Source organism: Vanacampus margaritifer, chromosome 12 (assembly GCF_051991255.1).
Source record: "Vanacampus margaritifer isolate UIUO_Vmar chromosome 12, RoL_Vmar_1.0, whole genome shotgun sequence".
NCBI classification, from domain to species: domain Eukaryota; kingdom Metazoa; phylum Chordata; class Actinopteri; order Syngnathiformes; family Syngnathidae; genus Vanacampus; species Vanacampus margaritifer.
The window spans coordinates 260,681-270,541 of record NC_135443.1 but is presented as its reverse complement, the minus strand read 5'-3'; the positions used below and the strand labels follow the sequence as shown (position 1 = coordinate 270,541).

The window sequence follows — 9,861 nt, the reverse complement described above, 5'->3', positions numbered from 1 at the left end:
TCAATGACGATCTGGACGCCCCTTCCTGACCGTGCGTGCGTGCGTGCGTGCGTGCGTGCGTAGCAGGAAGTAGGCCACAGCGTGCGTGCGCGTGTGTGCGCGTGCGCGTGCGTGCGCGCGCGTGTGGCGCCACCAGCACAATGCTCACTTGACTTTGCGGGATTGAAGATTTCCACACACAAAATCTCAAAGTTGATGTTGGCCGTTAAGCAGCTTTCAGTCCCTCAACATCGTTTGGGCTTTTCTTCGGCTTTATCTTGTTGGGAGGAAACGCAAGTGCAAAAGGAGAAAAAGTTCCGACGTGACGTCATGTGACACACTTTTACATGGCGTATGAGCTGCTCTTATTTTCACCAAATGTACAAAAACGTCCAACAATTTCCAAGCGCACACGTTGATGCCATCATGATGACGTCATGTCAATTGTTCAATGTTTTTATTGTTTTACTTTTTACTCACACAAAGACAAGGCAGGGAAGCGAACCGACGCCAACCTGCATCCGAGGCAAGTGAGGGTCCCGCTCTTCCACCTGGAGCCCACAATTCGTCGGATTCGCACCTTAAGCTGCTGAGTAAAAGTCGTTGTTGAGTTCCAGCCAAAAATCATGCAAAGCGTTAAGAAATCCAAAAATCGACTTGAGTTCAAGCTTGACAAGAAAAGTACGCACAGCGGCGGCGCTTTGAGATACGAGTTCAATTCCTTCCGCGGCCGCGCTCATAGCTCACAAATGCAAATGTCGTCCAAACTTGAAGGAAAAGTCGTCGCATTGCATCACCCTGTGACGTCATCACGTAGAAGCCAAAAGACCGCTTTCTCTTTCTTGAGCAGTTGAGTGCAGCACGCTCGTATTTCAGGTTTGCGCTCGCAAGCCAGAGACACACACACAAAACTCGTATCTCAACAAATGGGGAGACTCGTAACTCAATGCACCACTGGATCACTCGTAACTCAAGGCCCCACTGGAGCAGCATGTGGACAACAAGTCGTGCACGCCCCTCCCATCAGGACGGCTCTCACTCGTGCACGCGCGCTCATTAATATGGTGTGCAGCCGTCAGTGTGGAGCGCGCACACACACGCACACACACACACACTCCAGAGGCCAGCAGCAGTCGGCACCATGAGGACGCTTCTGGATAGCAGCTGGACCAAGTTCGGACCCGCCGGCCGAGATTCGCTGGACTGGTCGAGCGGAACGTCCGCTGACGCGCAGACCGACGTACGTGAGTCTCATATCACGCACGCACGCACGCACGCAACAGAATTCAAACTTCTCCACCTGCACATGCAAATATAAATGAGACCTTGTGTTAGCCTATTAGCATCATTAGCAAGCCGAAATAAAAGTTGAGTCGAGGAGTCATGAGCTCTTCTTTGTCCAAATTGTGACTTAAAGAATGAAGTTGCTGTTACGCAAACGAAATGCGATTCAAATGCGTCAACGTGCACATAAAGGATCGTTTGGAACAATTGACCGACATCTTTTTGGGGGAGATTTGCTTGGTAAAAACGTTTTCTTTTTTCATGACGTAGACGTAAATTGATTTTATTCCGAAAATAATGCCGTGCGTCACTTTTCAAGCTTTCCAAAATATAAACGTGACTTCGTGATATTAAAAGACGAAATGAATTTGCATGCTGTACTTTAAAATGTAATAGAATGCGAATGAAGTACTTTGACTGTTTTAAATGTGTTGAGAAAGTAAACATAAAAATGTACAGATGTCGTGACAAGGAATTGATGGACTCTTTTCAAGTATTTGACTCGTAATAATTCCAAATGAATACAATGTATGAAAAGAAAGAAGAAAAAAAACATTACACATGGATTGCAGACTGTACCCTTTCGAACATTTAGGAAAAAATAAATCCATGTCAGAGAAAGAGGAAGTGGCCCGCTTCACTTTGTGGATTGTAGTTGTCGCGCAGCGCCCTCTGCGGGACAGCAAACGTCAGCGCAGCCGACAACAAACCTTTTTCGACTGCACGTCATCATCAGATGGCAGGCAGACAGACACGTCACCAATCCGGAACGTCATTTCCAAATGACGTCACAGGAAAACAAAATGTGTTTCAGGCGAGTCAATGTTAAGAAAATAAAGAAAAACAAGAAAACGCGGACTCTGTGATTCTGTGAAGTGATCATTATTGTCTGAAAACCTTCCAATGAACATATTCCTATTTGTCATCCCAAATTTGAGAGTTGAAAAATAATAACAAAATGCTCCTCATAGGAGAATAATAACATTTGTCGTTTTATGTTGGCTTTGATTTCATGTGTTGGATTTGACACACGTCATCATGTCGTTTTGCACTTCCAATCTCCAAAATCTCTCACTTTTAAGTTGCAACTTGAAGAAGTCACATTTTTGTCTTGAATATCTCAAAACTCTACTTTGCCACGACGTCACGCGAACTAATGACGTCACACGTGCGTGCACGTGTGTGTGTGTGCGCGCAGGCCCAGCAGCAGAGTTCCGGCGGCGAGACGCGAGCCTCGAGCTGGGGTCCGGCGGCCGCCGTGGCCCTGGTGACCGTGCTGCTCTTCCTCAGCTTGGCGGGCGTGGCCCTGTGGCGGCGGAGGCGGGGCTTGGCGTTGGTGGGCGGGAAGCTGGGATTGGGCGACGTGATCGCGCTGGAGGACCTGCAGGACCCCGAGAGGAAATGCCGGCTGCTGTCGTCGCTCCGCCGCGAAGGCCGCCGGCTGCCCAGCTCCGCCTCCGACGACGGCGTCTTCCTGATGGTCTACCTGCCCTCGCCGTACGAGGGCGCCCTCAGCAGGATCGCCAGAGCCGCCAGCGCCGGAAGCGCCGACGACGTCGGCTCGCCGCCGAGCCCCCGCCTCCACTGCCCCGCCCCCGCCGGCAGCTCCTGCTGAGGGGCCTCCGTCGTCAACATCAAATATGTCGTATCAGAGATTGCCCACCCGCTGACCCTGGCCCTGTCGACAACGTTAAAAACATCGCCCGTGCCCCGCCCACCGCGTCAAGATGGCTGACACGACGATGACGTCAGCATGCAGAAAAGAACATTTGAAAAAGTGATGTGAAAGTCATCCATGTTGACGCTCTTGTGGCCAGAGGCTTGCAAATGGGGTTAATCTACTAACTAGAAGGCATTTCAGTCATAAATGGTCAAATAAAAAGCTTACTGTAAAGTTATTTTCGGGAGAAAAAAAAAAGTTCCATATTGCAGCTTTAATGCAGTAAATTCAATTTTGATTCGCTACTGCCACCTGTTGACAAAAAATGAAACTGCACATACTCTTCTTCATGTACACAATGCGCACATGACGTCACGTCGCAGACAGAAGGCAGGAAATTGGAACGCAAATCCAGTCTGACAAGTTTTGGCCAGAGGCTTGCAGGAGGAGCGAGAGGTGTTCATCTACTAATGGCCCAAAAAAAAGGCTATTGTAAGGATATTTGTGGCCGAATTGTTACAGAGTTTCATCACTTTGTGTTTATTGCAACATTCCATGAACCGGATGTCAACAAAACAGTTAGCAGACCAAAGTTGACGCGCGCGCGTCATGGTCACATGATGTACACGTCTCCAAGTGTTCCACTTTTTTGTGTTTCATTCGTTTTGTTCTCGTCTGTAGTTTGTGATGACTAGTCACTTGTTCACTGTTGCTTGGTCCCAAGCCAAACCGGAAATGCAAAAAGTCACGTTTGGAGCAGTTGTGATGTCACTGATGTGGTGTATGACGACACTATCTGTCATTACACGTGAAAGATGCCACAGAGATTTGTTCATAGTTTTGATGGTTGATGTGTTAAATGATTAGTATTAATTCTTGTATCTGTCTTTGCCAGTCCCATATGGTCTAGCGGTTAGGATTCCTGGTTTTCACCCAGGCGGCCCGGGTTCGACTCCCGGTATGGGAAAGCGTTTTTTTTTTCCTTCTGTTAACTAGAGCGCTTGTTACTGCTCGTCGTTGTAAAAGGATGTAGCCTCATGCTAAAATGCAGCGTGGTAAAAACATCTATTGATCCATTTAAGTGCATACAATCCAACATTTAAATTGATAGAACTCAAAACGTGAACTATTCAAACTACAACATGATGATCTCATCTTTATTCGTGAAAGTTGTACTGGTTCAGTCATGGCAAGACAAAGTGGCCGCGGGTCACTGCTAATCAACAACCCTATAAAATATAGTGTAAAACTGCATTCTGTATTGCTGTAATGTTTCTTTTTAATGATCACTACGCTGTGTTTTTTCTTCTTCCTCATGTTCATTCTTGTTACGTGTGATGGAGGTGTCACCTTTTTAATAACACAAATTCCTTGACATGATTTGTATTTTTTTACTTTTCACCTTTTTATCTCACCTATTTATCATTTATTTTTCATTTAGAATTTATTTAGCCCCGAAGAGTCATATCATGTGGATGACCTGTGAATAAAATTATTTGTTTAAGCAAACTGTTTTCTTTTTTCAGTCATTTCAATTGACATGTTAATGCAATAAAGCTGAAATTAAGGGCTATTAATTACAATAAAGCCTAAAATAAAGGTTATTAATTAATATTATGCTTAACTTTAAGGTAAAGTTTTAACATTTCAATATCTATTACATTAAAATGTAGAATAATGGCTAATGCTAATAAGTTCCACTGAAAATAAAATGTTGCAAATGTTTATGCTTATCTAAGAAATGAACAGGCAGATTTGCTAGAATTTCCTAAAAATAGAAGGACAATACAATGTTTTGATTTGTATTGACTTTCATATCAGATATAAAAGAAAACTACTTTGGTCATTTAATGCTTTTGATTTCTTATTAGTCTGAATTTAGAACACTCGAAAATTAACATTTGAACAATTTAAGTGATATTTACTTGGCTTGGGATCGAACCGGCGTCTCCAAAAGACGAGCTTCCTCTCGCGAGACACGCGTTTATCGCGATGGTTCGGGCGTGCCCACGATCCGGAAAAAAAAGTTGCTCACGAAAGTACACAAGTCGGACATTACACAGTGGTCTGTATGTATGTTTTTAAAATGGTTGTTTTCAATAAAACAGGTTCAGTCACGTCGAATTGTTCGAATGTTGTTCAGGCGTTAAGCGGAACCGAAAGCTGTTAACATCAGTTCCTTCTCTGCGGACAAGTCGGACACAAAAAGTGGACGGACTGCCCGCAAAGGTCGATTGAATCAAATGAAGAATCAATTCGTTGTCGTTCTTCTCTGAGCAAACAAGCAGCGCGTGTGAGCTGAAATGTCAAAAGAAGAAGATGAGAGGAGCACGCAAAAGGTCCGCGCTCTTGCCTTCGCTCACCTTAGCTTGGCGTCATGCTAACTCTTAGAATTGTCGGCCAGTGTCCTCCTGACTGACTGACAGGACGATTAGCAAATAAGCATCCTAACAATCTTTCATCTTCTCTGTGCAACCGCAACCAAATCCACCTCAAAAACCTTCCTGAAGTACGCTTTCAAACTAGGAACTCCATCTCAAAGCAGGTTTTCAAACTAGGCTTACGGTTTGTTAGGGTTTCAAACTAGGGTTAGGGCTAGCAAAGTATTATTGTTTCATTAAGTTTACAATGTTGGGGGAGGGTATCAAATAAGGGATGGCTTTTCATCTAGGGTTAGGATTTCAAGGTAGGGTTTCAACTCGAGGTGGGGTCTCTAGGTAGGGTTTCAATGTTGCATTTAAAACTGGTGTAGGGTTTTGAATCAGGGTCAAGGTTTCAAGGTTGGGTTTGAAACATTCCACGATGAGTGTTTTGAGGTACGCTTTGAAGATGAAAACTTCGGACCTTTCTTCTTGTCTTGATGCCTTGCATGTTTTTCTGGATGTGCGCGTGCGCAGGGCTACCGTCTGCTGGGCATCCTGGACGTGCAGAACACGCCGTGCGCCCGGGAGGCGGTCCTTCACGGCGCCGGCGCCTCATTGGCCGCCGGCCTCCTGCACTTTTTGGTCACCAGTCAGTGCACGCCATCATGACGACGATGATGATGACTGATTTAGCGGCTGCTGATTGGCTGGTGCGTGTGTGCAGGTCGTGTGAAGCGCTCGTTCGACGTGGGCGCGGGGGGCTTCCTGCTGGGCACTTTCTCTTCCTGGTCAGTCCCGCCCGCCTCCCCCCTCCCGATGCCCGGCAGCCGCTGATGCCAAGCGTCTTCCTTGCGTTGTGTTTGTTGGCGCAGGTGCTACTGCCGCTATAGCAACGCCAGGCAGCGAGCGCAGCAGAGGATGGTCCAGCACGGCGTCAGGAACCGGATCATCTACCAGGGGACCCCCGCCGACCCCCAAAACTCGCAAAGTGCCTCAGGACCCTCCTGACCTGGCAAAATGGTTTGCATGTGTGCGTGACAACAGTTGGCAAGATTGAAAACAGGAAGTGGCGGCCAGCTGCAAGACTTCAAATCAAGCCGCAACTATTTGGATCGATCGGCAAAGAATTGTTTAGAGAAGTGTGCAAAAATGAAAATCCAAAAATGGCCTCCATGTTGTCACACGGGCGAGGGCGGAGGGCAGAGGGCGGAGGGCGGAGGGCGAGCTGCCCACCAAGACGAGTGCAAACCATTTTGACTTTCCTTCCGTATGTGGCAGAAAAACACGCCAGCGAACGTGTCTTTCATCTTGAATGAAACTTTGCAGTCTTTTGATGGTTTGATGCATTCAAGATTAAAGTCATCCCTCTAGAAAAAAAGCAAAAGATGAAAGTCATGTTTAGTTTCTGTTCTGTGATCTGCCTGAAACGAGCCTGTGGCTTCCATGCGGTGTCCCGTGTTGCGTTCATTAACAGGCGCCGTCCCAACGGAATCCATTCGAATGTAAATGAGCCAGCGAAGGCTCGTCCGATGCTTTCATTTGTCGTCACGCTTTTTTTGCTCAAGAAAATGAAAATGGCCGTCTAAAAGCTGCTCCATCCTTTTATGTGCAGTGGATTCATACAATAGGTCAAAGGTCATGTTTTAGGAACGGGCCGAATGACTGGACATTGCCACCTTTTTACAGTTACTGCGTGTTTATCGATTAATGCCTGAAAGAATTTTGTAAAAAGTTGAGAAGCACAATCTAAGAGGTGGTCTTAGGAAATCTGAAATCTTTTTTGTGCTTCACACTTTCTTAATGACACCAAAATGGCTTCACTTTGGCTCTCCATGCAGGAAAATCCCACTTTGGACTTCCCATTCATGTATTTGGGACGCAACTGTCTTTGATTGCAAATTTTCCCTCCACCTTTTTGGGGAAATCTTTTTTGTTTTATTACAGATTCCTCAATTGCTTCTAAAGATGTCATCAGAAAAAAAAATGAGTCCATTTTTGGGCAGACAATCTTGTTCAGTTGGGGACAATTTGTTGGTTTTGCTTTTTTTCCACCCATGTGACATCTTTAGTTGCCTCGTTCCTTCTTCGCATCTCATTATGGCATTTGTTGTACTTTGAACTCACACACGACCAGTGGAGCAGGTTCCAGGTGGGCCGCCGTGACCACACCCCGACAATCGTAACTGGGCTGCGAGCGCGCGCGCGCACACGCGACACACAAGACGGAATGCGTGGCGATGGCTGGAGGCAACCACACGCCGAACCTCGCCGCGTTTGACTTTGAAAAACGTTTTGACCACATTCAAGCTCAAAAATGGATGAACGACTACTGGTGAGGACAAAATCACGCTTCTTGTATCCGTCATGTCACACGCACGCACACACACACACATGCGTGCACTTTGACATGATTGACGAGCTGAGGAATCGTTTTGTTTTCTTCCACTTGATGTTGCGAGTGTAACTTTGACGCACACACACGCCTTGACCTCGCGCAGGTGAGCGAGCGCGAGCATTTGGCGCCATTCATGTGCGTCGATCGAGGACAAGATGTACTGAAAGAGTCCAAAGTTGAACAAGTGCTGATCGATAGCATCAGTTGGAGAATGTGCCAACCTGGTGCGTGCGTGCGTGCGTGCGTTTACTTCAGGGCACCAGCCATGCAGATCCGGCATCATTTGAACCTGATGAGTGGACGAGCAACAGAAGCGATCGAGCGATACGCAAGTCCAACATCCGGGGACTCGTCGCAGGACAAGTCCGGGAGTCCAGTGGCCGATGTGTCGCCAGTTTTGCTCCATTAGCTAATACCTTTCAAATTGACGGAGGAGGAAACATCCGGTAAAAAGACTTTTTACTTCTACTCGTCAAGGAGAGCAGAGCCTGTACTTTTTTTTACTTCGACTTGAGTCATTATTTCAGTGAGTCCTTTGAACAAAGTCGTTTTTTACACAAATAACGCCACGGACTTGGACTTCCGTAAGTCTCACACTGACGCCGTTTCACAGGCTGCGTCCCAACACTCGCACCCGCGCCCCTGCAACCCCACTGCAGACAACTGAGACAGACACGCTACACACTCGCACCCATCCGCGGGAATGCGCACCCGAGGGGCACAAGGGCAAGCGACGGGGAAGTCGGAAGCCCCGCCTCCTCCGTAGTACTTTTATTTAAATGGAGAATATCAGTCATCTCTGGTGTCAGCCTTGGTCTCCCCAAAGTGTTGACGCCACGTGTCCACCTGATGTGTCCACCTGATGTGTCCACCTGCAGGGGCGCTTCATTTGCTATCAGCGCTTTGTACGCCGCCCTGGTGTTGGGAGGTCAGCGCTACATGAGGTCCCGCCCCAAAAAGAACCTGCGGAGACCGATGTTTTTGTGGTCGCTGGCTCTCGCCGTCTTCAGGTAAGCCTGGTTTCCCGTCCGCACGCGACGATGTCCGTCTCCACGGCAACAGTGACGCCAGCGCTTTTCCGAGCAGCGCGGCGGGCGCGGCGCGGACGGGCTGCTACATGCTTCACATCCTGGCCAGTGGCGGCCTGCGCCGGTCCGTGTGCGACCAGGGCTTCTACAACGGGCCCGTCAGTAAGTTCTGGGCGTTCGCCTTCGCCGTCAGCAAAGCACCTGAGCTGGGTAAGGCCCACTTTCATTGTGCCGTAGCTATGACGGATGACGGATGGTGACGGATGGTGTGTGTGTGTGTGTGTGTGTGTGTGTCCGCGTGTCTATGTGTGTTGGCGTCTGCGTGCGCAGGCGACACGGCCTTCATTGTGCTCCGGAAGCAGCGGCTGCTGTTCCTGCACTGGTACCACCACATGACGGTTCTGCTGTACGCGTGGTACTCGTACAAGGAGATGGCGGCGGGCGGCGGCTGGTTCATGACCATGAACTACGGCGTGCACGCCTTCATGTACGCCTACTACGCTTGGCGCGCCGCCGGCCTGCGCGCGCCCCGCGGGCTGGCCATGCTCCTGACCACCCTCCAGCTGGCGCAGATGGCGGCGGGCCTGGCGGTCAGCGGCCTGCTCTACCGATGGACGCCGCGCGCCGACTGCCCCGCGCGTCCCAGCCACCTGGCCTGGGGGGCGCTCATGTACCTCAGCTACCTGCTGCTCTTCTCGCGCTTCTTCTACCGCGCCTATCTGCAGCCCCGCCACAAGGCCGAGTAGTCGCCCGCCTCCGGTTTTCAAAACAAAGGCGCGGGACTTTGATTTGGGCATCGCAAGCTAGAAAGAAAAAGTTCAACATCACATTCGAACCGGATCCATTTTGCATGACAATGTGATGAGGTGATGGCGTCCAGTTTGCTGACCTTGCAGTGAGTATAAAGGCACTTCAAAAGTATTATGTTTGGTGAATGTTAGTAAGCGTGTAATAAGAACAGTGAACATCGAAACGGCATTTAAAAAAATATATCTGTATTTTGGTGACAAAAGCACTTCTATGCCATTTATAATATCAAGTCAAAGAATCCCAAAATGTTTCATGTGTATAAAAATATAAACAAGTAGAAATGTGTGTCCAAGGAAATAAATCACAAAAGTAAACGTAACTCACTTGTTTATTTAGTCTGGC

At 48.1% G+C, this 9,861-nt stretch overlaps 3 protein-coding genes and 1 non-coding gene across 5 annotated transcripts; all 4 read left to right on the top strand.

Moving 5' to 3' along the window:
• Positions 1-1,030: 1,030 nt before the first annotated feature.
• On the top strand, positions 1,031-4,432 carry LOC144061063 (uncharacterized). The gene is made up of 2 exons (XM_077581116.1): positions 1,031-1,219; positions 2,462-4,432. Exons 1-2 carry the CDS (start codon positions 1,121-1,123, stop codon positions 2,876-2,878), a joined length of 516 nt encoding a protein of 171 aa, XP_077437242.1. The 5' UTR covers positions 1,031-1,120; the 3' UTR covers positions 2,879-4,432.
• Positions 3,819-3,890, top strand: trnae-uuc (transfer RNA glutamic acid (anticodon UUC)). Its single transcript has one exon. It is a non-coding gene; the product is annotated as a tRNA-Glu (tRNA).
• A 620-nt stretch (positions 4,433-5,052) lies between the features above and the next one.
• Positions 5,053-6,453, top strand: cox20 (cytochrome c oxidase assembly factor COX20). The gene is made up of 4 exons (XM_077582335.1): positions 5,053-5,262; positions 5,821-5,935; positions 6,011-6,074; positions 6,159-6,453. Exons 1-4 carry the CDS (start codon positions 5,227-5,229, stop codon positions 6,292-6,294), a joined length of 351 nt encoding a protein of 116 aa, XP_077438461.1. The 5' UTR covers positions 5,053-5,226; the 3' UTR covers positions 6,295-6,453.
• A 371-nt stretch (positions 6,454-6,824) lies between these two features.
• LOC144061669 (very long chain fatty acid elongase 6-like) lies at positions 6,825-9,838 on the top strand. 2 transcript variants are annotated; one of them, XM_077582333.1, is made up of 5 exons: positions 6,825-7,618; positions 7,937-8,207; positions 8,295-8,691; positions 8,768-8,919; positions 9,040-9,838. In XM_077582333.1, exons 3-5 carry the CDS (start codon positions 8,531-8,533, stop codon positions 9,453-9,455), a joined length of 729 nt encoding a protein of 242 aa, XP_077438459.1. In that variant the 5' UTR covers positions 6,825-7,618; positions 7,937-8,207; positions 8,295-8,530; the 3' UTR covers positions 9,456-9,838. The 2 variants fall into 2 exon arrangements, with proteins under 2 accessions (XP_077438459.1, XP_077438458.1); XM_077582332.1 differs by lacking the exon at positions 7,937-8,207 and having other exon boundaries at positions 8,560-8,691.
• Positions 9,839-9,861: the final 23 nt, after the last annotated feature.